Here is a 26,799-nt window from a genome sequence, read left to right on the forward strand (position 1 = left end):
GGTGACTCAGAAGCTGACTTGGGTATGAGTTTTTTTTGGTATTGAATATAATGTGATTGTTTAGTAATGTTTAGCATGTGAACTATTTTTCGTTTGAATTAGTAGTATTGTCAATGTGTCGTTAATGGAAACGGAGTTGTTGTTTCTTTTTGAATTGCAGTTGTGCATATTAGATGATAGTTCGGGTGTTTGGATTTGAGTTGGCATGGTTTACTTATTAGCTAACTTTGGTTCATTTAGTAATATCAACCTTGCGATGTTTTCCTTTGATCGAGTAGTTCGTGCAGTCATGTTTGTCGTTGTTGTTTCGCTTGGTAGTAGTCAACTGCTTATTGGTTTGAGTTGGTATGGTTTATCATTGGTTGTGAAAATGTAACAGCGTTATGAGCTGATTTATGTTGTGTATAGTTATTCCCGCTTGGTGTTGCGTTTAGTTATCCAGTGAAAGTAACTTGCATTTATTTTTGCAAATCACTGATTTCATTTTTTCCGTTCAAAGTTAGGTTCTTACCATCTTGATAATGAAATGAAAGTGTTTTATTGGCATATCAGACACTTATATGGAGGATGAATGGGGCCACTCCGTGGCCCAAGAAGTAGAAGACTGTGAGGAAGAAGAATTTTCTGAAGGAGAAGAGTATTTCGAGGAAGAAGAAGAAGAAGAAAAGGTGGTAGAAGAGTTTTCTGAAGAAGAATTAGAACAAGAAAAGGTGGTAGAAGAACATTCGATCTGAGGAAGAAGAAGAACAAAAAAAGGTGGTCGAAGAGTTTTCAAAAGAGGAAGAAGGAGAGTTTTCTAATAAAGTAGATACTGAGCCGGTGAAAAGCAGTGCAATTATCTCCAAGGAAAAGACCAATAAAAGAACTAAGTTCTATTGAAAGATCGCAGGTTAGCAGTGAGAGTTTTTCCCTTTTTTTTTTCTCCGTTAAGTTTCTACTTTTGGGGCTGTTAAATATGTGTCCACATGTCATGCTTTCGTTGTGAGGTGTAGGGGGCGGGATTTACACCCGGGTGGAGAAGATCTGACCTCTTATAGCTATACCCTCTATTTTTCAAGGTTTCATATAGTCTCAATTTTTTTTTGTAAACTCTATAATTACGAAAAAAAAAAAAAGGAATTCCAAATTCTTATATATATATATATTATAGCTATACCCTCACCAATCTATTTTTTTTAACACTTCACAGAGACTCTAGTTTTTTCTAAACTCTATTACTAATTACGAAAAAATAAGATATAAATAAAAAACCAATCCCATTTAAAGTTTCACAAAGTCTCCAACTTTTCCTAAACAATATAGCTAACTACGGGGGAAAAAAAATACAAAAAACTAAATTGCTAAAAACAATAGTTTCAACCAAAAACGATTTTCCTAAAACTCTTATACGACAAAGAATAGTTTCCACACTAATCTCAGGTGAAGTTTAACATAACAAAGTTTATTTCTAGAAATTGACAATGAAACTATGAAAGAACAAAGGAAAAAAATAAATTGAGTTGCTTGAACATTTACTTTATGCATTTGTTAACCACACATGTGACTAGAAAAAAAGAAAAAAGAAAAAAACTAATCATAAAATAAGTAACATTACGGGTGTACACCCAAAACAAATAAAACTGTATTGTATGCACTATATATATGGGCTTAACAAATAAAGTTGGATCAATTTGATGTGTCATCCACTATGGGATTTAGACATTTAGTCATAGTTAAGGATTTCAAAAACTACAATTCCGGCCACAATAATTCTAAATTTTATAATTTCCAATTTTAGCGGAATAACGAGATTCAATTAAAGCGGACGTTGGCTTAAATATATTATATAACTATTGATTTAGTTAAAGTGGACGTTGGGATTAAATAAATTATATACCAAACCAAAACAAATTACATGTGGAAAATTAAATTATAAAAAAAACAACATCACAAAAGATATTAAAAAACCCGGCAAACCAATAATGATAAATATTTAAAAATATATATAATACTGCATGAAACTAACATCTAAAAATAATTAACGGGAAACAGAAAACTAGATGCAAATGCATCGAACCAATCTCAAATAATATTTAACAGAAAATCGAAAATTAGATGCACATACAATTATTAAACTAATCTTAAAAAGTAATTAATAAACAATTGGAATATGTATACAACTGCATTAAACTAACCTCAAAGAATAATTAACGGGAAATCAAAACTTGGATGCAAATACATCGAACTAACATAAAAAAAATAATTGTTGGGAAATCGGAAACTGGATGCAAATGCATTGAACTAACCCTCAGAGATTAAATTAAAAGGAAATCGGAAACTGGATGCAACTGTATTGAACTAACCTAAAAAAAAAATTAACTATAAATTGGAAACATGATGCAAATGCAAGAAACTAATCTTAAAAAATAGTTAACAAGAAATCGGAAACTAGATGCAACTACACTGAACTAATTTCAAAAAATAAATTGGATGCAAAACATTGAACTAACCTCAAGAAATAATTAACGGAAAATCGGAAACTGGATACAAATTCATTGAACTAACCTCAAACAATAATTAATGAGAAATCAGAAACTAGATGTAAATGCAACCTCATCGAATAATAAACGAGAAATCGGAAGCTGAATGCAAATGTATTAAATTAATCTCAAAGAATGATTAACGGAAAATCGAAAACTGAATGCAAATGCGTTGAACTGACCTTGAAGAACAATTAACAGGAAATTGGAAATTGGAAATTGGATGCAAATGCATTGTACTAACTGCAAAGAATAATTAACAAGAAATCGAAAACTAGATGCAACTGTATTGAACTAACCTCAAAAAATAAATAACAGAAAATCAGAAACTTGATGCAAATACATTGAACTAACATCAAAATATAGTTGTGTTATATGTTGTGGGAATGTCTCGATAAGTATAGTTTTGTATTTAAAACGGTGTTTATCTTATCTTTTTTCTTATGATTGGGAACACCTTACTATTCAAGTAGCTTCAATATTAACTTCGTCTTATTAGACAATCTCACAAAATTTCAATCAAACTTCTATTATTAAACAACAAAATGAAGTTGAAGGGTTTTATCAATTGCGAGTTATTTTTTTTTAATAGAGAGTACGTGAGGTTTTCATGTTATAAGAAATTTGGATGGGTGATCAATACAATATTTGTATATAATATTTTTGCATATATAGTTGCATATATTTTTCAGAATAATTAATATGACAGGACCCGTTCATAGATAATCTTCAAAGATCCCACATAGTGAGTCAGGTATAATTTAAATAATAATTAACAGGAAATCGGGAACTGAATAATCTTTGATGATCTCATATAGTAAATCAAGCATAATTTATTTTTATGTCATGTTTGCAATTAAGGACGCTACAGATGGATCAGTAGAAAGTTGGTATTACACACCACATTGGATAATTAAAAAGAAATAAAAAACTGGATTCAAATAAATTTAATTGAGCTCAAAGAGTAATTAACGGGAAATAGGAAACTTTATGCATATACGATAAACTAAACTCAAAAAGTAATTAAGTAGAAATCGGAAATTGCTGCAACTATATTAAACTAATGTCAGATAATAACTAACGAGAAATTAGAAATTGGATATGATGCAAATCCTTGAAAATTATTTAAAGGGAAATCGGAAACGGTTTGTAAAAATGCATCAAACAAACTTCAAATAATAATTAATGGGGAATCGGAAACTGGATGCAAATGCATTGAACTAACCTCAAAAAAGAATTAACAAGAAATCAAAAACCGAATGCAACTTTATTGAACTAACCTCATAGAATAATTGGCGGAAAACCAGAAACTAGATGAAAATGCATTAAAATAACCTCAAAGAATAGTTAATGAGAAATAAAAAACTGGATGAAATTACATCGAACTAACCTCAAAACATAAATAATCAGAAATCATAAACTAGATGCAGATGTATTGAACTAACCTTAAAGAGTTATTAATGAGAAATCGAAAATTGGATGCAAATGCAATGAACTAATCTAAAAACTAATTAACAAAACATCGAAAAATGGATGCAACTGCAATGAACTAATATAACCTCAATGAATGAATAATTAACGGGAAATCATAAATTTGATACAACTGCATTGAACAAACCTCAAAAAATAATTAATGAGAAATCGAAAACTTGCTGCAAATGCATTGAACTAACCAATTAACGAAAAATCGGAAATTGGATGTAACTGCATTGAACTAACCTCAAACAATAATTAACAGAAAATTGGAAACTGGATGCAACTGCATTATACTAAAATCATAGATTAACTAATAGGTCAGGAAATCAGAAATTGGATGCAATATCCTTGATGAATATTTAACAGAAAATAAAAAACTAGATGCAAATGTATTAAAATAACCTCAAAGAATAGTTAACTAGAAATCGGAAACCAGATGTAACTGCATCGAACTACCCTCAAAGCATAAATAACCAAAAATTGGAAGCTAGATGCGAACTAATCTCGAAAAATAATTAATGAGAAATAAAAACTGGATGCAGATCTATTGAACTAACCTCAAAGAATAATTAACAAGAAATTGGAACCTGGATGCAAATGCAATGAACTAATCTCAAAGAGTAATTAACGAAACATTGAAAACTATATGCAATTACACTGAATTAACCTTAATGAATAATTAACGGGAAATTAGAAACTTGATACAACTACATTGACACTACTAAAAAAAAGGGTTTTTATCTCGGTTCTAAAATTAGTCTTATCTCGGTTCTGTTGATAAGAGAGATAATATGTCCTGTAAATGAGATAATATGTCCCATAACTTAAGTACTAACTCTGAGTATTAATCTGTTATCTCACCTCTTACTTAACCGAGATAAAATATATGGATTTTACCAATGGTGGTATGGAACTGATATAATAAGAAATTTCATTTATCTCACCATTGTGGAACTGATATAATAGGAAATTTAATTTATCTCATACTAAACTGATATAATGATATTAAACCAAATATCTCGGCACTCAAATGATATAATTGCTATTATACCAAATATCTCGGAATGAATTTTGCAAATAAAACAGAAATCCCAAAAAAATAGAAGTCCCAAAAAAATAGAAGTCCCGCTGTAGAGTACTTTCTCATGACTAGCACGAACTCACAATGGCAACTGCCGTTCTAATCCCAACTATCTCGCCTCTCCACTATCTCTTCGTGTATATTGCCCTCTCTTCACCTCGCACTAACTCAGAAACGATTTCCACTACCCATTTCGTAAATTAATTTGTTCATTGTCTAATTACCATCGTTGTTTGTCTCGACTGATACTACAATTTAGGTCAGGTATCCTAATATGAAGATTGTCAGGCATCCTAATATAGTAAGGCTCCACGAGGTAATGGGACCTTTATCTTATGACCACTTACTTTTTTGTTAAAGTTTTCTGGCGTTGTCACTTTCAATAGACTTGTTATATTTCTTTAGGTTTTGGCGAGTCGGACAAAGTTTTACATTGTTTTGGAATTCGTCACAGGGGGAGAATTATTTGATAAAATAGTAAGACTTTATGAACATGGCTATTTTATTTGTTACTGTTTTTCTTTCTTTGTTCATTTTTCGGTCTTCAGGTTCACCAAGGAAGGCTTAGTGAGAATGAATCTAGGTGGTACTTTCAACAGCTTATAGATGTTGTTGATTATTGCCATAGTAAGGGTGTGTATCACTATATCACAGAGATTGGAAGGTGTGATGCATTCTTTCTATACGACACTTGAGTTCATAATATATTGCTTCTAATTGTATTTATTTGCTTTCATCATATTGTATAGCCTGAAAACCTTCTAATTGATTCTTAAGGAAACTTGAAGATTTCTGATTTTGGATTAAGTGCGTTGCCCTAACAAGTAAGTTGCATTTCCTTTTCTTGTGCATTAGGCAGGGGTAAAGATAGTAGGACTCCTTACAGATGCAAACCGAGGCTTCACTTTTTAATTGTGCATTTTGTGGAATTAATGTTTTTATTTATATTTATATGCAGGGAGTGGGACATTTTCATACAACATGTGGAACCCCAAATTATGTCGCTCCTGAGGTACATTTATGTTTATACACAATTAAGATGTTGGAAAGATTTTATATTGTTAACTTACTGGTATATGGTTCAACATTCAATACTTGTGGAGTCAATTACGTGATAGCTCTTAAGCTGTGAAGCTTGGCCTATCAGATTCTCAGGCATCAAGGTTATAATGGTTCTGCCGCTGATATCTGGTCTTGTGGAGTCATCCTCTATGTCATAATGGCTGGATACCTCCCATTTGATATGATAGATCAACCTTCCAACCTTATACAAAAAGGTGACTTACATTCATATTTTTTTTGTTTCTGCTTACAATTATTTTCCTTTTATCGAACTGTTCACTACAAGAATACTGCTTCATGGAACTAAGTGTTGGGCTGTTCAAAAAACTTATTTGTATTGTCAGCTAGAGAAAATAAAGTAAGTTAAATGAGGAAATATGGACTAGAAATGTAAATGAATTAGTACAGAATTTCCAATTTCTCTAAATGAGAAGTGAGATGGAGTATAGATGATGTACGGAGACCTTATTATCTATTTTACTATCCATTCATGCTGATTATAATTTTCTTATTGGATCTGGTATTTTATTTTTTAATTATACATTGTTGATATGACACTTTTCAGTATTTCATGAACAGTATGAGCATCATCAATCTCCAAATTATATCATGCAAGTATGAAACCATGATTATGTTAGTTTCCAGTGACACACATAGTAATAATGTCCTTGAGCAATCACTACACCAGAATTGATGAAAAACGACACTAGCTTAGGACTGTCATGACCGTCTTTAATTTAGGACTGCAAAAACCGTCGTATATGGCATAAGGTCGTCGTATACTGATCTAACCTAAAATAGGGGACGGATTTTGGTGTAGTAAATACACGACGGTAAAGGTAGTTCTGGAACTCGTCGCTTAGGTGGTGGGCTGGCTTTTCATTTTCGTCCTCACTGCCTTTTCACTATTGCGCTCATTTTTTTCCATTCTCGCGCTCATTATTTTCACTAACACAGCGCAGAGATTCTAGTGGAAAGTGAGAGAGAAACACTAAAAAAAAAAAAAGGTGACTTCTAAAAAACCGTTCAGAGCTTCTGCAAGGAACACAAGGAGCACAAAGCAAGAGCTTGTGAGCTTCAGTGAAATTGTAAGCGCTCTCTCTCTCTTCAAAACATAAAATTTAATTAGTTAATGATTTTAAAGCTTCAAGTTTGTTTATTTTCGTCTGATTTTTGTTTGTTAAATTGATGTATTGTTCACTAAACTGAAATGGGTATCTGCAACTTGGATCAAATCAAAGTTCCTTCTCCAAATTGAGGTAAAGTTATTTCCTTTTTTCATTCTTTTTCATTTCTTATTGTTTTATTACTATGGATTCAATGGGGTTCGCTGAATCTATCATGGGTATTTGTTATTTCAATTTTTTTTGATGGGTATGAAATATTCATCTACTTTTTGGTATTTGGGTTATGTTAATTTGATTGATATTGAATTATTTGGTGCTGGTTGTTTTAGGGTTGTTAGATCTTAGTTGTTATTGTTGACAAATGTTATTATTAATTAATCTTGTTCAGTTTTTAGTTGTAAACTAGTTTTGTTGTAGAAATTATTTTCTTTTGTTAAAATTTGGTTTGGTTATTTGCTAAAAAGCTATCTTTGTGTGATTCTTGTATTGTTAATGTTTTTGTATATGTTGAAACTTACATGAAGTGTTCATTACATTCCATGGCTTAGAGAACAAGTTCGTATGAGTCATATATTCTTCTTTAGTAATTTATATAGCTTTCTCGTATTTTCTGTCATTTAGGTTCTACAAGAATTCTAACATTATGCATTTTCATCCCACCAGTTAGAAAAGGACGAGATGTCCACTTTGAAAAGGCTTGCCGAAGGCCCGTCTTTCAAAGCTATGTCATATAATCAGTATAGCATAAATGGGTATACATTTTGCACAGCAAAGTCTGAAATTTCTAAGACAACACAAAACAACGGGGTTATTATGAATGCTATGACAAGCTTTAGAGCAAGTGCAAAAGATAAGAACTATGTTGATGGGGACATGACCTATTATGGTGTTGTAAACTTGATTCTTGAGTTGGATTATACTGAAGCAAACAGTAATCTGTTGTGATTGGGTATGAACAAGAGATAGAATAAATGGATGTTCGAAAGGGCAACATCATTTTGTTATGGTCCATTTGTTTGTTTGTACTTCATGTGTCGCATTCCTTGTTTGAATGCAGCTCCTCTTTTGTATGTACTAGTTTGTACTTGTTCTTTTTTTGTGTGGACTTGTTTTTCTTTAGGTGCAACTTCATGTTTGTATGGAATGGTTGAAGGTTTAATAGATGAAAGTGTATATGTTATGAGTATTTTTAAGCATATTTTTATCATCTATTTTCCCCTTTCAAGTTAGTCATTGATGTTTTGCATAAGATTTCAAAGATAATGTACGCCTTCCAAGTCTCAACATTCGGAGGGTGGGGATGGATCCGGACAAAGTGAGCATGGTGATGATGGTAATTAATGTATTGTTAACTTAATGGAAATTATATGATGTGTATTTTTTTTTTTTTCTAAGGTATCTTTTTTTCTTTGTTATGGCAATTGTTGAAAAGAAGTGTGTTCTATTTGATGAAGATGGAAGACCGTTGGAGGCAAATCTGCAGAATTCTCTAGTTCCCTTGGTGAAATCAATCGTGACCATGCTTCAATTGTATTCCAGACGTGGAAAGTGGTACCCGACTAAAAGAAAAACCTCATATTGTGTATATAACATAGATTTTTTCTTCTAATATTTCAGAAAGAAAAGAATCCTAACACTCCGGCCTGTTACTAGAACAGTCTTGTATGTGGCTTTACATACCAATGACAACGGCACTTGCCCCATTGAAGAGCATTGCGTTGAAGTGGTAAGAATCTTAATAAGTGGTAAATTTTTTATGTTAATAAAAAGTTGTTTTCTATTAGAATGAACGTTTTCCATAGCTCTGTTTCACCCTTACGCTAGTATTAACTGTATGCATTGCATTTTTTGTCTGCACTACTTGGTACAACTTGCTTCTGACGTAATAATGTAAACTTGTATCTTTGCTTCATTTGCAGGTCTAAGTGAACGAGTAGCAGATATTAAAACGCGCATTCATGCGATGAAGTGTCTTACCTCCTTTTCTGAGGCCGTCGGCCCAGGCTTCATTTTTTAGAGTGCGTATATTTGACTCGTCGTGTTTTTACCTGTTTTTTTTTATTAATGGTCATTTGTGGAAGTTGTCTTATGTTATGTTTTCCTCAACAAGTTATGTACGTCATCCTCATGTGAAGTTTTCATTGTCCTTCACTGTTTTTTCTCCCAAATAATTCTAACATGCTTTATATACACTGTTATAGTTGTATAAAATCATGAAAGAACACAAGAATCCGAAGGTTCTTAGTGAGGGGATTACCTAGATATACGGTTTCGGCAGTTGAAGACTTTGGTATTTCACTTATAAAGCTTAAGGTGGTTGTAATTTCTTTCCTACCACATTTTAGTGACATTCATTTTTGGCTGTGTATCTTTATGTTGTCATGTTAATCAAGCTTTTCTGGATTTTCTCTGCAGGATTTAATTGAGTTAAAAGACACCGGATTGCAATCCAATGAATGCTACCATCGAATCGACTATCAAGCTTATTGGGGCAGATTACACAAGTTTATTGGTCCGGGTGAGTTTTCGGTTTATTAATTGTTTTAATTTGTTTTGTGTGAGTTTGATGATCTAAAGTAGTGGTAGGACTTCCAATATATTTTCTCTGCGGACATTAAAGGATTTCTTCTCGATGTTAAGCCCGCACTTCTCGGTGCACTTGATCTTGAGTATGAGAAAAATCCTTTTGAGGTATGCCGTTCTATCCACACATTTTTTCTCAAGAGCACCGCTTCTAGTATTTAATATCATTTGCAATAGGGTACATCTGCAGCACCAAGGAAAACTGTGAAAGCATCGAATCCACCTTGTCTATGTCCACCGGTGGATTGGATGGCCGTCCCACGTGAAGATATTAGTTGGAAGATAACACCTACTTTTCTCAAGAACTTGTCTAGCCCCGATTGGAAGGTGTGTTGGGGTTTTGTTCATTCTGCATTAACTTAATTATTTGGATATTGTTAAGTACCCAATGATCGGGTGTTTGGTGGTGGTGTTCAATCATCGTTTCAACTGCTTTGTAGTACTAAGCTTGCTTGTTTTTCTGATGTTCAAGATCCGTTTGGAGTCTATCATCGATTCAGTGAATAAAATTTTAGAAGAAGCTAACAAGCGCATTCAACCGACCGAACTGGTATGGTTTTCATTTATTTCCTCAGTATATCAATTATGCACATATTTAACTTTATTCATGCATTTGACTGCTATTATCTAATTTTGATTGCTTATTAATAGCTTATCTTTTCACTTGGCCTCCCAGTTGAGTTATTTGGTGATCTTAGAGGTCGCCTTTATGACAAGAATAAAAAAATTTGGTTATGGCAACTTTGGTTGTTGGTGGAGTTGCATCTGCAATGGGACCGATGGTTGAAAAGTCTAGCAAGGTTTACAAGTTTGCTTTCAATTTAAATGTGTCTACTCATTTATCTATTTGTGACTTGGAGGAGCGAGTAATTTGAGGATTGGTTTCTTGCAGGGAATATTATCAGATGTCTTGAAATGCCTTAGTGACAATAAAAAGCACATGAGATAATGCACTATAAATACCTTAGATTCCCTCGTGGTTAATGCGTTCAAGATCTTGTGTCATCCACAGGCTTTATTCAATATCAAGGATTCAAACAAGGTATTATGTTAATGTGTTATAAATCTTTATAATGTTTGTTTAGCGGTACCCCTTCAAAACTGTATTGGTCAACCAAATCATGATCTTAATTGCACAGGACGATAGGGAGAGAATGGTTGTTCGGAGGTTTAAATTTGAAGAACCGCGGTTGGAGCAGATTCAAGATCTGTAGGTTTATTTTCATTGTTTGTCAGAATAACTTATTTATTTTGTAGTTTGTTTCAGTCTTGTGGTATGAGCTTGCTCTCCGAAATTCTTAATATTGTTTAATTATTGTTAATGGTGTTATATCAAACCAAAATTTCCAAAAACTGTAGTTGATTGCATAGCAGAAGTTCCATGAGGCGCAAAGAATGTATAATGTATTTCCCTACCAAATAGGGTACCTAGATAAGAATGTTTATTATTGGGAGGTGATCATTAGAACTTTTTGGAGAACTTATCCAAAAAAATATATAATTTTTTGGAGAGAGATATTATGTGTTTGGAGCATCATAATTATGTGAAAATCACCCAAGCAAATATTCTTATGCTGTTGGGGGCAGCCTTTTAGCTCCTTTTTTATAAATCTGCCTTTGAAGCCGTTAATTTCGTGAATTTGGAGTCATTACTGTTTCGATGTAATATTTTCATACGATTTTTTTGTAGATTTCTCTGCCACTGCTTTGTTTACAAAATTTTGCATGTCGATTTCAGGTTGGGAAAGCTTATTTTGAGCTGGTAGATTATTTAGAAGCTGATCATGCTTTTATTCTTGCACGCTGTGCATCCCCTTATAGTTTAGATGGAATGGATATATACTTTCGGCAGTTTCTTTATGTAAGCTTCTCTTTTGTTTAACTTTGTTTAGCGAAAGGCAAAATATATCTTAATCTTATATTCAAGAGGTATGTTCTGTTCAAATAACAGGTTAAGATCCTTCCTAATGGACTTTTCTAATTTAGTTTGCTAAGATGGTTAGTTTGTGTTACCAGTTGGAGGTTCTGGAGTCTGGACCTGCTTTATTAATGTCTGTTTTTTTTTTGGTTTCAGTTTTGGCTTTCTTTTTTCTTTTCAACCTTACAACCTTACTCGCCTAAGCCCTTAAATCCCCATATTCCGGCTGATTTTATTTGACTATCATACATACTAATTATGTTGTCAATAATGGTCATTTTATTTTGCTTTATGGTATCTGGTTTTTATTCCATCATGTAATTACCTATTCTTCTTTACTGAAACCCTCCTTATTGTTTGGCAGCATTTAAAGGAAGAGATGAAGTTGAGCTACTTGGCTCAGGAGTTGATTTCAACTGATCGCTTGGCTCCTCAATCTTGGTATTAACCTTAATCTATGTTGTTTTCTTCACTTTCAGAACCTGACACTGGATATCCAAGTCATAGCTAGCTTGATTAGTGGGCTGGGAATGTTTGTTCATCCACTTATGGCTTTTATATCTTTTGTGATTGCACCTTTTCGATGGACCCTAGCGATTTCTATTTCTAAATGTTGCATCCTTCCATGAATTAAAATGCTTGAAATGAACTAAAGCTTTTGGACTCTAATTTTCTGCTTTCTTATTTTAACTTCACATGCATTTCGTGGTCCTTATGAATTGGTCATACATGTGTGCTATAGGAAATTGTTATAGTTTGCAGAAGGACCACGAAACTGCTCTGAAAAACTTCTAACGTGCTGTGCAACTGAATTCAAGATTTTCATATGCCACACCCTTTGTGGCCACACAGTCCTTTGTTTTCCATTTATTTTTTTTGGGTACTATATTTTTTTTTTCCTTTTCATGACTTTTGACTATTTCTTATCCTGAGAGTGCAAATGCTAAAAGAGTCACATGATTGATGGTTGACAGTTGACACTCTCAAGGTTCAGTTAGGGTTTATATAATGGCCTAAAGGTGAACATTATTATTATACATGTAAGTGTAATTAGAAGGAGTGGTGGTCCTTTTAATTGAAATAATGGAAATATATGCTTGAAGATTTCATTTGGAATCTTGAGAAGTATTAGATTTTGCTTCTACACTGGAGTCAGGGAGGTGTGTGTCTCCCCCTCCCCCCTTTCACAGTCATCAGATTACATATTGTATCTAGCTACCTCTTTGCTGCAAAGACATCTAAAATTCTAAATAAGCTTTATTTGTGACAGGGACCTTTACCATTTACACATTTGTGAGTGCTTTTACTGTTGTGTTTGTGGCGCTGTGGGTACTCGAGACTAAGGGTAGAACTCTGGAGGAGATTCAATGGTCCTTTAGATAAGTTTCGCCTAGGAAGATTTTGAATCTCAATATTTATTCTACATTCCGCTTGCGAATGCCCGTCCAAAAGCAAATTGTAACATTATCGATATGGTGGAATCATGTTTTCATAACTTGCAGAAGAGTTGGCTTTACCCTCATGAAAGGTTGTGGCGTTGTGCGACTCAATGAAAGACCAAATTGCATAAAGGTGATGAAGATAGGAATTTCAAAGCACAAATTGTTTTTTTTTTCCCCATTATGTTCTTATTATGCCTTGTGTACTTTAAAATCTTAGTTATTTATTGGCAATCAACAATTTGAAAACATTGTAAATTTTGGAAAACCAATGTATAATATATCAAATTTTGAAATGTGTTGTTTTAGTATGTTTATGTAATTGATTTTATGATATGAGAATCATGTAGTATTAGTAGCTGTGTTGGGAAAAAATAGGTTCTACCAAAAAATTTAATTATTTAAAAAAAATTACTTTAAACAAATACGACGGAGAATACTATCGTTACTTGACTTCCATAAGAAATTTAAGACAAAAATTTGCGACGGTTCGATACATTCTAGATTTGAAAAGATATAGGCCCAGCAAAAAGGCAATTTGCGACGGTTTTGAATGTCCTATTATTAACGACGGCTTTAAGTGTCTTACACCCGTCGCATTTCTAATTCGCTTTACCACGCATTTTACTGTCGTTAATATTAACGACAGGGCTATTTGCGACGAACTCTAGGACAATATTTTCCGTCGCAAATCTCGATTTAGGACGGCAATTGCCGTCGTTTTTGGCCTTTTCTGGTGTAGTGAATCTAATAATTTTGTTCAGGTAGGGGCATCCACTAAAGATGCACTTCAAGTTGAGTCCTTGGTTGCCAAGCATTCCGCTCCAGAGCGTGGAGATATTCTTATTGATATCAATGACCAATTCCCTCGGTATTTCCTGTCAGATATATTTTCAAAGGAAAGATTGACTGAAGACTCCTCTAGCATAAGTCCATTGTATAGTGATAGAACTGGATTGAGCATGAACTTGGAAAACCATGATCCTAAACATTGGTCATTCTTTCAGAAGTTAGCACAGGATAAGTTTGTTTGAAATGATGTTTCTCTTATGGATCAGGACTATCTTGGATATTCGTCTCCACTTACTAAAGTTGACGAAGGGAGTCCTAGAGCGTGAAAATTTTCACAGCTGACGACCGATGTGAATAGGTCTTTGGATTCTCAAATTTTTTTTGAGTAGGAAATTCAACAGGAACCATCTGTAAGGAGGAAATTCAGTAGGAACTATCTGTCTCAATTCTTGAATATGTAGAGAAAGGTTAAAAAAATATCTTATTATAGTTCGAAGAATAGTAGTTGATACAATATTTGAGTTTCTATAAATAAATGAATGATCACTAGTACTCTTTACAAGTTAAGATCATGTTCGACATTGTTCTTTCTTATCTTAATGAAATAAGTTCTTCAAAGAATTTACTTATGTTAGGTTGCTTTTGTTAATTGGTGTTGATGTTTATGAATATGAAAGGGAATATATGTGGTGGTTTGGGACATATTTTTATTTGCTGATTAATTGTCTAGCAAAAAATGACAAAGGGTGGGATAAAAGGTTGTCTAACAATCTCTTTTTAACAAAGGGTGAGATAAAAGGTTGTCTAACAATCTCTCTTTCCAAAAGATTTTATCACGGTTATTTTTTAATAATATCTCGGTTTCAATAAAAAAATATCTCAGTTTTCTTCTATACTAATTGGTTTCAATCAACAATTTATCTCGGTTTTATTCTATATAATATCGGTTTTATTTAGAAAATCGAGATAATATATTTAGATAAGATGTCAAACTTCTGAGATAATTTAATAGTTTATTATCTCAGTTTTATAGAACTTTATTATCTCAGTGGGTTTTACCTCAGTTGTTTTTTCCTAGAAGACCGAAGTAAAAACTCGAACATCTCACCTTTTAACTGAGCTTATAAACAATTTTTTTAGTAGTGTGAATTAACCTCAAAGAATAATTAATGGGAAATCGGAAACTAGATGCAACTATTGAACTAATCTCAAATAATAATTAACGTAAAATCGAAAACTTGATGCAAATGCATTGAACTAACCCCGAAACATAGTTGTATTATATGTAGGGAGAATATAATGTCTCGACAAGTATAGTTTTGTATTTTAAGTAGTGTTTATTATAATTTTTTTATTATGATTGAGAATGTTTTGCTATTCAAGTAGTTTCAATATCATCTTCGCCACATTGGACATTCTCACAAAATTTCAATCAATCTTCTATTATTAAACCTAACAACAAAAATAAGTTGATGAACTTTATCAAGGTTTGGTGCTTTCTTTTTATAGAGAGTGGAGCAAGAAATTTGAATGAGTGATTAATATAATTTTCCTATCTCATAACTCTGCATAGTTGCTAATATTTTTTAGAATAATTTAATATAACGACACCCGTTCGTAGGACGGGTTCGAAAGCTAGTATATATCTATAGACAAAACATTTAAAGTTTCGGTGATCGATATGTTGTGCTGTTTCTCGAAATGTCGGCATGGTGCCTTTTTGTACTTTTTGTTCCGTGATGAGTGAACTTGTGATTCTACTTCCTAGCAGTAGTTGCAATCGAAATGTCAAAGCACTAAAATATCGAACAGAGCTCAAGATTGTGGGAAGGAGAATGAAATGAAGAAGAATTACAAGAGGCTTGCGCGCAGAGTTGTGAGTTGTGACAAACACTTTTTGGTACGTCAATAAAAAAAAATTCAACAGGTGAATTTTCGAGGATAGCTACAGGCAAAATTTGGTGAGATTATTTTTGAGAACATTTTTTAAAAACTAGAATTACTAAGAAAAATTCACCAGTGATGAAAGTGAAAAAGACGCATCAAACAAAAGTAGATTGATACAATAAAGGGTCACACTGTAAAAAAAAAAAATTGATTTGCATTCAGCCGGGGGTGTGTCTCGAACTCTCGATGCAAATAAGCAATACGTGTTTAGAATAATATACTTCTTTCTTATTTCTCACACTTTAGATGTAACTAACGATCTGCCTTATCCTACCATGTCGATGCCATCCCCATTTAGTCACTGCAAATATATATCCAACAGTGTGAGGTTTGATTCCGGACAATTGCTTCTCAAGAGGTCACCAATTTTTGGATTACTCCTACTAAAACATATTTAATTGTGGAGTTCCCACAGAAAGGCTTCAACGTTAGGATTTAGTGAATCAATTACTTATGTCCTATATCTCAAACAATTAACTTCCTAAATGATAGAGTGCATATCTAGTGCCACTCTCACTCCATATGCTAGGCGCCTTTCTAGATACTTGATGCGCACAATCTCTCCCCATGGAATATGCACCTTTCAGTGGGCCCCCACGGGTTATTACATTAGAGGCCACGACAAGCTTATAAGCATGAGATGAAGACTATTCTAACTTAAGAAATGTCTAGCCCAATGTATGGAGGCGATATGATTCTGGAAAAGGTATGTGCCTTGCTAATGAGGTAGAAGAGCCTAGAACGAATTATATTCATGGTTTGAGTTTTGAGATTTCTTTGCTTAGGTGTACTTGGTTATTTACATTAACATAAATAGTAGGGTGTTTATCAGCAAGTTATTTTGTGGTGATGATTTATGTATATAGGGCGATTAGAGGTCATCTTTGCATTTCTTGATTACTACACATATTTCTCTAGTGTAAGAGTATTTGTTGGTGGTAGTATCCAAGGCTCAAAATATCGAATTCGGTGAATATTTCGGTGTACCCAAAAATCGATATATATATTAGAAATATCAGAGATATCTCTTTTTTTGTTGACCAGTCAAAATTTTGTTTTGTATGTCGATATATCAAAAATATCGCCGATTATATCAGAAATATCGTTGATTATATCAGAAATATCGTCAATATATCGGTCAAAGTCAACAATATTTGGTCAAAGTCAACAATATCGATCAAAATCAACAATTTATATTGGATATATCGTACATATTAGTCGTATATATCGTCATATCAAAAATTCTGATATATATCGAGAAAAAAAGGATTCAATATTTGGTAGATATATATCAAATATATCAATGTCGGTGTACCAAAAAAACGATATATATCGGTGATATTTTGGGCCTTGGTAGTATCACCTCCCAAAATTTTCAAATTTGCTTCCAATACCCAAAATTTCGCAGAAATCCAACTCTAGGTGGAAGCAAATTCGGTCGCATCACCTGTCTAGCCGCATTCTTATTCACAAATTTGGGATTTCGGATGCGGATGCGGATGCGGAGCGACAATGGTAATGTCGTGCGCTATTGCAAATGTTGTCCTAATTTTTTTTTTTTGACTTTGACCAAAGACACCGCCAAGAGATCATTGCGTCGCCATTGCTAATGTCGTCGCGAGTTTTTTTTAACTTTTCAATTTAGTGTGATAGTGGGAATGTTGCGTGAGTTTTTTTTTTTCAACTTTGGGCGACAATGGTAATGTTGCGCGACAGTATCAATGTCATGCAAGGTAGCCCTATTCAAAATTTGCGAATGATATTTACGACCAGTTAGAGTTGGCCAAAATTTGTGACCAATTTCTTTAAATTTTGCCTTCAAATTTGAAAGAAATACTACCACCACCTAGAGATGCTCTAAGCATGGCTCATTATTCTGAACGGAATATCAGAATTCCACCCAATATTTCGGTTTTTCAAAAAACCATAAAAAACAATATAGAGTTGAAATATTAATAATTTCAAAATTTGTTGAAATTCCGAATATAATATGGGTCGAAATATGGTAAATTTCGGTTTTTGGATTTGTCGGAATTCCGAAATCCCGAACTATGAGTGTAAGTGATTACTTTTCATCCAAAAAAAATACTCGCTAAATAAAAAAGGAAAATTAATAATAACAATAAATTATAAAAAAAAAAAATATAGAAGCAAAATTATAATTATGTAAAGCTATTGAGAACAAGAGAAGATCGAATAATATGAGAGGAGAAGAAGTGATTCTTATTGATTTGTGGAGAATGCGGGAGTACAATCCTTTATATGTATAGAGGAGTTACTTCCCGACCAAACCGAACTAACTTTCTTACACCATAAAGGAAATCTTTGAGGAGGTGCCATCTTTACATCATAAAGGAAATCTTTTATCCGGGGTGAATCCTAATCCACATAAGTCCCAAGACTTATCTAACCAATTACAAAATATGATTTCTATAACATATGTCACTTAAAACAAGTTATTAGATAATTATTACTCTTGAAAAACAAATCAATTAGGTGTGGTATGTATCTGAACATATTGATTATTTGGCCTTTTCTTTCTTGGATGGAACTTGGCCATCTGTTCCAGCAAGCATCATATATTTGTCTTTCCTAGTCAAGCTGGTGCATTCGAAACCTAAACCGTCTGCCAACACCTTTTGTATGTAGTTTGCAACTTCAATTGATGTTTTTCCTCCTGTGCATGTAAGATCAATTGGTAGTTGATTTAAGAATGTCATCTCATAAGTTGGTCTAGGATTCATGAACATAAAATAAGGATCAAAACATTTATGACCGCGAACTGTGGTTCCGTAGAATAAACTTTGCTTCGTATTAATAGCAACTGGAACAATCCTGTCAGTGAGTTCGCCAAAGAGTGGACTGAATCTTAGAAGAAATGGTTCTCTGCAAGTCGTTCCCTCGGGACACATCACCATATCGCCTTCTTCTAGTAATTTTTTGATACTTGCAGCATCTTTAACTCTGTCTCTTGTCAGTTTCAGAGATTTGATTGGAGAGATTATCTCAGTGAACTTACTAATGCTGTATGAAACAGAACTGAGATCTCTCTTTACAGCAATCGAAACCATAACAGCATCCACCACAGATTTATGATTGCAAACAAATAGTACGCCGTTTTTTTCTTTGTTCGCTAGGGGAGGAGGACTTCCTTTCACAACAATTTTAACACCAAGAATCTGTAATATGTAGCCTGAAATACTCATTGGAAACAGAAGGAGGAGGTGAACTCTAAATAGGGCGAGGATGAAACCAATTGGCATCCACAAGAATGTTAGGAGTGCCATTAGAGGCGTTGGTCTCTGAACTAGTCGTCCTTCATGAAATATTATAGTCTTTAGAAGATTGTTTCTTGGCAATGGCTTGCATTTCGTTCTTGGTACCCTGTATCCTTCCTGCAAGTACACAAAAATAACACAATCCATGTTGGTCCTTATTGATGTTAATTACCCACTTAATATCTGGTCTACCAAGAAAATGATATACATCTGCATCCGATCATGGATATGTTTACGAGAATGAGCCCCTAAAGAATTTCCAGTAAGTACGTACTAGCATGTGTCCTGTGCTACGCATCAGTTCGCCAAGTTGTAAAGAACTAAAATGAAAATTGTTAAAAAAACTAAAGAGACAATTTTTTGTGAATCTCTCACTAAGAAAAGAGAAACAATTTTCTAAAAATGTGGAAGATATACAATTCCTATACATAAATTTTAGCTTTTAAATTAAGAAGACTATCCTAAAATTATTGAAAAAAGAGGTGGTTCAATTTTAATAGAGATTAGGGAGCCAATTATAATTAATAAATAGGAGAGATGTAATTTAAATAAACGTAAGGAGGTGGTTCTAAAATCTTAAAATTGAGAGATTATAAGTACACTATTCGGTTGAGAAGTGTGGTTCCTACAAACCCGGCTATCATATATTCGGTTGAGAAGTGTGGTTCCTACAAACCCGACTATCATATAGTGTAGAGATAGCAAAAGTGAAAAATGGGTAGTATATACACTAATACACCCGTGTTATGGGATCCAAACTTAGAAACATACCTTGCAAATTGACATGAAATCAAAATCGGTCTCTCTGTCACCTAATCCCACGTCTGGTAGATTCTCACCGAACTCTCGCTCGACAGCCTCTTTCTTTCGCTTCCCAACAAAAACACCTGGTTTCTTGACAAACCCCGTCGCTCTACCTGATCTAGACATCTCTATTTCAGTGCCAATGACTTTTTCCACACCTAAATAATTAACTAAAAAGGGTTCCACCATAATCATTGGACTGGCAGTTACCACATATCGCTTTCCAAAAGAATTAAACACTCTCCAACTATCCGGATTAACATCTTCTGCATAGAATCTAGGTAACACGGATCTTGACACAACTCCAATATCACTTACCTTCAAACCAGCAAAAGAAATGAAAATCAAAATGCTCGAAGCAAGAGCCTCCGAAATACATAAGTATATGAAGTACACAACAGGTACTGATGCTAGAAGAACTAGTCCTCTTAGAATGCTACCAGCTTCAATTGCAACAAGCATGTAATAAGGAAAAGCACTTGAAGATATAAGAAGAGTTCCATCCAGGTCTGAGGCTACTACTTGATTCGACCTCCCTTCTGAACTACACTTTGAAATTTGTTCAAAATGATGCTTAGAACCCATGACTAGTGCGTTTTAGAGGGACTAGCGGTGCACAACAAGATTTGCAAAGATGGGATTTATATAGATTTAGTTACTAACCGTTTGAAAGTGATCGAGGCTTATTACAAGTTTTCCGCCATTGCATCACTTAAATTTTTTTAGGTGATTTTTCATTCCCTGTTAATTTATGTTAGGAACAGGTCTGTCTCCTCACTACCTACATTTAGGCAAAATCTAGGTGATGAATCTAAATGAGTCAATCTGTAACTTATAATTATAACGTAGAGAAATGTAGTTAGGATGTGCAGCCTTTGATATATATATATATAGTCGTTGCAAATTTGCAAGGTTTTCGTGGTTACAATTTGGACTTGAGCAGCGGTTATTCAGCTAGTGGCTTTCTAGGTGGTTCCACCAGCAAAATCTCTAGCATTGGAGATTTTGGTTGTGCAACCATTAACCAAGTCTTCGAATCACCCCTGTTTTAATTCCAATTATTTAATGCAAGTGAGGCTTATACTTCGTAACCTTATTATAACCCCTAATCCAATAAGGGTTAACGAGTATTAACCCCCACTAGATGAGCCAATTAGGATTTCCTCCCAGATGGGAAATTAGGGTCTTCCTCCAAATACACATAAAAAAAACACGGTCAATCTGAGAAATCCTAATTGGCTCATGTAGTCGGGGTAATACTAGTTAACCCATCCAATAATCCACCTGGGTACTATCAAGACAAACTCGAAGCCTTTATCAAGTAATGGTGTTTCCGTCAATCTTTATTGCTCTCCTGATCTAATAGATTTTCATATTCTATACGATATACCCCTTTGATTCTTAACTCCAAGCGTATCAGAGGAGGATGCAACAAGGGTGATGTATTTAAGAGAATAAACTGATTAGTATACAGGGTCTTTTTAAGTTCTAACCTCAACTTACTCTTCAAGAACATGGATTGATGGTTTGAAATGTCATGTTTACTCGTTTGATTTCATACTTCGGTATTGACAGTTACATGGTATGGTCTATTAGCAAGTAGAAGTCGCATACGTAAATATGGACGAGGGAGGATATATTTACGTTTTTTGACAACGGCATTATTCTATCCAACCTAACGAAGTCATACACTAATGACCAGTTGCCCATAATTGTACTGCAACCAGGCAAGAGGCAAGTTTAGGGGTGGAACTCGGGCGGATTGGATTGGGTTGGGTTGAGGCATAACCTTAGTCACACAAACCGCCAAGTAAGGGTACCGATCTCGCTCCTAATCCGTGCTCTTGCGGATTTATACCCAAATTGCCCAAAAACCGCGCTTTGCAAAAACTAAATCTGCGCTTTCGATTTTTTAGTCCACGCTCTCCACTTTTTTTGGTCATTTCTACATCTGTATTGCTTTACAGTAATAGTGTATTGTTTCAATACTCTAACAAATTGCAATCTGGGATTCATGTTTGAACCAATTCAAAGATTTTTTTTAATTAGAAATTCGAAGTTGCATCCAATTTTCAAATTTGGCATTGCAAATGCCACCTTCAAAGTTTTAACTAATATGGATGATAAATTCATTAGAAAAGGGAATAGAATTGAAATAGAAAGAATCGGCAGTTGGTCTTCATTAGCAAAGGGAATTTGAAGTTGCAAAGAGAAGAAGTACAGATATTGAACAGAACTTATGAGGGTTCTCCAAGAATGAAAAGGAGAAAAATAATGTATTTTGAGGTTTTTTCAAATGGAGCACACCTCTGTTCACACGTGGCCCAAGAAATTGATTGTTATTTGTACCAAGAGCACCTGACACATCACTGTATTTTGAGGTTTTTCAAAATAAAGCAAGAGAAATAAAAAGGATAAAAAAGTAGTGTAGTAACACAGAAGTAAATCGTGTATGTATAGTGTATATATACACTTGTAATATGTATATCTACACACACTCTCGCAACGCTCTAAAAGTGGGAGCTTCTCAAGTTAGCTGCTTTAACGCTCTCGCTCCTGCTCCCGTTCTTGCTCTCGCTCTACGATCTGGTGACTAAGGGCATAACCCGAGCCCAACCCGAGTTACAAATGTTTTAACCTCGAGTCCGGGACCAAGCCCTAGTCGGTCCTTAAATTTTTAACCCAAGCCCTAGCCCAACCAATTCGGGTTAGGTCGGGTTATGTCGGTTTGGTCAAACTTCTCGGTTTTTTTTTTTTGGAATTATGAGATAAAAAACACTAAAATTAAAACCTTCTAATGAAATCAAAGAGATTTGATTGTTTGACAGAGAAACTAACCTTGTTGATTACATTATTCTATGTAAAATAGAGATTCTCAAACTTATTTTTACAAAAATAGAATGTTTGAAAGATATACGCATGACATATATGCGGACATATATGCACACAGGTTCGGGTCGGGTTTTTTGGTTTTTTGATATTTTAACCCGAACCTAGCCTAAAATCGAGTCGGGTTTTCATTTTACAAAACCAAGCCCGAACCATGGATCTGATATGTTAGCCTAGGACCAACAAAAGTCGGGTTTTAGTCCATCGGGCTTGGGCTAACCCGACCCAAGTTCCACCCCTATGCAAGTTCAGGCAACCATAGTTTGGGATTTTGAACAGAGTATCAGAATTCCTCTGAATATTTCAATGTACGGATCGAAAAATACAAATTGTGAATTTGTCGTGTCTCGGTTTTCCAGACAATTGAATATTCAGATAAAAGAGCTTGATCCAAATATTCAACCGTCTAATAAACCAAGACGTGAGCAGGTTTGACTCATACGAGTCCAAACTATAACTAAAATATAAAAACCCCCCTTTGAACATCGCGTTCAAAGAAATTTCGACAGAGTTTCCTCTGTATTTCTAACATTTCATAAATTTACAACCTGCTCTAACCTAAAAAAATCAAATAACACACTTCCATTTATCATATTAAGACCTCAACCGTAAACCCAACTACTAAAGATATTGATTCGTGGCACTGACTACTTAACCATCTCGACAAATGCCACTTAAATCAAGTAGGTGCAGCGCCCCGAAACAAATCTCATACCCCAGATCGGTCTTTCACAATTGACGCTAATCCCTGTCCTAGTTTCTAACTAATGGATTCATTATTAAAGACAATAAAGAAATACTAAATTATTACAAAACAACTTAAATGAATAAATTTATAAACAAGAAAGAGCTAAAAGAACCGCCTTAGCCAATCCGAGTGCGCTTCACGTTAAATTGTTCTTAATTTACCCGTATGCCTTTTCTTGTCTTATGGGAGCACCTGTGAAGATACTCCAACGCTCAACGTTGGATACGTAGTCAATATATAATAATCCACTTGAAATGAAATTGAAACAAAAGACGAGGTTAACACATACCTTTAGCTGCTTAATACCACTTACCGTTTTCTTATTAAATTCTCGTAAGTGCATTGATTAACATACTCTCAAGAAAAACATTAGCATTCAATATAATTCCATATATCCATGCATAACACGTCCAATATAATTTAGCCATAGTTTATCAATAATAAAACAGATTAAACACTCGACTTCTTTGTACAAGGGGTAGGGGTTTTCCTATGGAAGCGGCCGAGCCGGGTGGCTGCCTACGTACCCTTTTAAGGGATCAAGCCAATCGTAGTTCTCCTAATGAGGTGTAAGGTTCTATGGGAATGGATTAAGCCATTTCCGATGAGGAAGGCGGTATGGGTTCCTCACTCATGTTCTAATTAGGTGACGTCCCCTAATTAACCGATTCTCAACCTTGAATCAGTATTCTACCGGGTATGTCCCTTCACTTCTACTAATTCAAGTTTTTCCCGAACCCTCAGTCCCCCGAACAAAATCTCAATACCAATAAAAGAATATTAATCCATACTATCCTAACTAAATATAGTTACGCAAGTAAATCAAACAATACATTACGCGTGGCCTAGCCTTGGCCCTAGCGATATAGCATATAAGGGACTTGGATGCTGCCTAAAATGGACTAACACAGCCTGGTGATGGCCTAGTGCGGCCCGGTGATATGGCTCGACGCGACCTTGCTGCGGCCTTGTTGCGGTCTGACAACGGCCTGGCACGGCCTGATAGTTTGTTCGATCTTAATAACTTATATATATATCTAAACTATATAAAATCTTAATCTGTTACAAACACCGGATACACAGAGTGTCGTGCTACTTATCGAACTTCACATAAACTCGAAATTTAGACAAAACAATGAATCGTGCCTCAAACTACCAACTCCCAGTTTCAAGGTTTGGACAAACAATCTTTCCAAATAAATTTAAGTAATAAAAGATGAATCCACTCACTTAGTTTACTATTAAACAATGACTTCCATTGCTAAAACGATTTAAATGAATCCACATCACATTCTCATAATTGATCTGAATAGTAGTAATCTAACAGCCTAAGAATCGACAATTCAGTAATAATTTTCCAAATCAAAACACGAAATTCTACTGAATAGAATCAGCTCTACCCCACTCACATTGAGATCGATCTCATGACAACTAATCAAATCAAAGATCAATCTAAACACAATTCAAATAAACATATCTAAATTATAGTTTTAAAACATCGAACCTGAGTTGAAGAAATGAAAAAAATTGAATCGATGAAGAAGAAGTTTGTTTCCTTCACTTAGTTTATCAAAAAAACTCGACGCCTCACAGAATTCCCAAGTTGCCGCCGCTAGTACCCCCCTTTTTGTTTTTCCATTGCATGCAACTCTCTTTAATCATAAGATACTAAAATAACTAAGTTAATCCCTTACCTGAACTTACCTTCGATATACCTAACCTGGTGGCGCTCAAAGTGATGGCCAGAGGTCCCCTATTCCAGAGAGGGAGAGAGAGAGAGTCATCCCCAAAAATCTTCAAAAATCGATAACCAACGCATTTTTTTTTCCCTAAGCAGGAGGTGTTTTCCGCTTCTCCCTCCATAAGCTCCGTGTCGCTCTAACAAAACGGGCCCAAACATATCTAGCCCACTCCCTAATCTCCTAGGTCCACTATACTTAACAGGCCCACTAACATAAAAGGTGGCCCAATAATATAGAGCAAGCCCAATAATTATCTAACAGCCCAACAGAATAACAAGCCCACTACAATAACCAGGCCCAATATAAAAATAACCATCAATGAAAAACCCCATATCAATTAATCAATCCCGCCAAATGATAAATGTTCAACCTCGCCATATACGTAATTACCTAGAGTGGCACTGAACTAACACGCAAAATGACCGGTTTACCCGTAGGTAAAATTCCGGGTCATTACAGAATTTTGCTTGAAATATTTTGGTATTTCAATTTTTTGGTACTCTCGGAATTCCAGAAATTCCGAAATCTGAACTATGATTGCAAATACAATAATATATCTCCTATATTTCAGAAACAAAGTAAAAAATAATTCAATGTTCTCTCTGTTAGGAGAATTCACTAGGAAATATCATCTCAACCCAGTTACTCTCTATCCCAAATTATTTTAACTTGGAGTTCACACCAAAAAAGTCACCCACCCAAAAATATTGGTAGTTATTACAATAAACACAATAGCGCAAAGACTACTAATTTATCCTTAAACAATCAATAACAAACAATAAATATGAAAGTAAATGCAAAGAGACAAATATTTAAGATGGTTCGGTAAATACTACATACGTCCATAGAAGAGCTGAGCTTCCACTATAGTAAAGATTGGAGAGTTTACAAAAGTTACAAGAATCAAGAACAAACAACCTCACTCAAACCCTAGCTAGCTCAATAAAGCTCCCACAATTCTCTTGAAAATAAATCTCTCAAAGTTATCTCAACCTTAACCATAAGTTTATTTTATAGGTGGAGAGAAAATTTCGTGAGAAAATGGATTTTGTAACGCCCGTATTTGTAATATATATTTATTTATTTATTAATTAATTATTTTTTTTTTAAATTTGTTGGATTGGATTTGGGATATGTGAGCCTGATTTCTGGGCCTGAGTCTGTGTTGGGCTTAGGTTTCAAACCCAAGAATATATATTCATATTTTTTTCAGAGAATAGGGTTTTTGGATAAAAATAAAATAAAATGGAGGTGGAGATAAAAAACTCACTTGCTAGAGAGTTAGAGCGCAACGATTCGGACTATGAGGGATTCATGGAGCTTTTAATTAATGTGAGTAGTTATTTTCTTTTTCTATTTCACGTGTGTACAGAAATAGCTTTACTGTCAAAGGC

General features: G+C 34.3%; 1 protein-coding gene, 1 long non-coding RNA gene and 1 pseudogene across 2 annotated transcripts; 2 read left to right on the forward strand and 1 right to left on the reverse strand.

Moving 5' to 3' along the window:
• The first annotated feature begins 560 nt into the window (after positions 1–560).
• Positions 561–6,759, forward strand: LOC147489494 (CBL-interacting serine/threonine-protein kinase 8-like; annotated as a pseudogene).
• A 4,096-nt stretch (positions 6,760–10,855) lies between these two features.
• LOC147489495 (uncharacterized) lies at positions 10,856–11,692 on the forward strand. The gene is made up of 3 exons (XR_015203064.1): positions 10,856–10,890; positions 10,988–11,062; positions 11,587–11,692. It is a non-coding gene; the product is annotated as an uncharacterized LOC147489495 (long non-coding RNA).
• Positions 11,693–18,146: 6,454 nt separating this feature from the next.
• Positions 18,147–20,621, reverse strand: LOC147489496 (glycerol-3-phosphate 2-O-acyltransferase 6-like). Its single transcript, XM_086571621.1, has 2 exons — positions 19,994–20,621; positions 18,147–19,339 (listed from the first exon to the last, which is right to left on the reverse strand). The coding sequence occupies exons 1-2, from the start codon at positions 20,609–20,611 to the stop codon at positions 18,467–18,469; spliced, it is 1,491 nt and encodes a 496-aa protein (XP_086427747.1). The 5' UTR covers positions 20,612–20,621; the 3' UTR covers positions 18,147–18,466.
• Between the last annotated feature and the right edge of the window lie 6,178 nt (positions 20,622–26,799).

This window comes from Coptis chinensis, chromosome 7, assembly GCF_015680905.1.
Source record: "Coptis chinensis isolate HL-2020 chromosome 7, ASM1568090v1, whole genome shotgun sequence".
NCBI lineage: Eukaryota > Viridiplantae > Streptophyta > Magnoliopsida > Ranunculales > Ranunculaceae > Coptis > Coptis chinensis.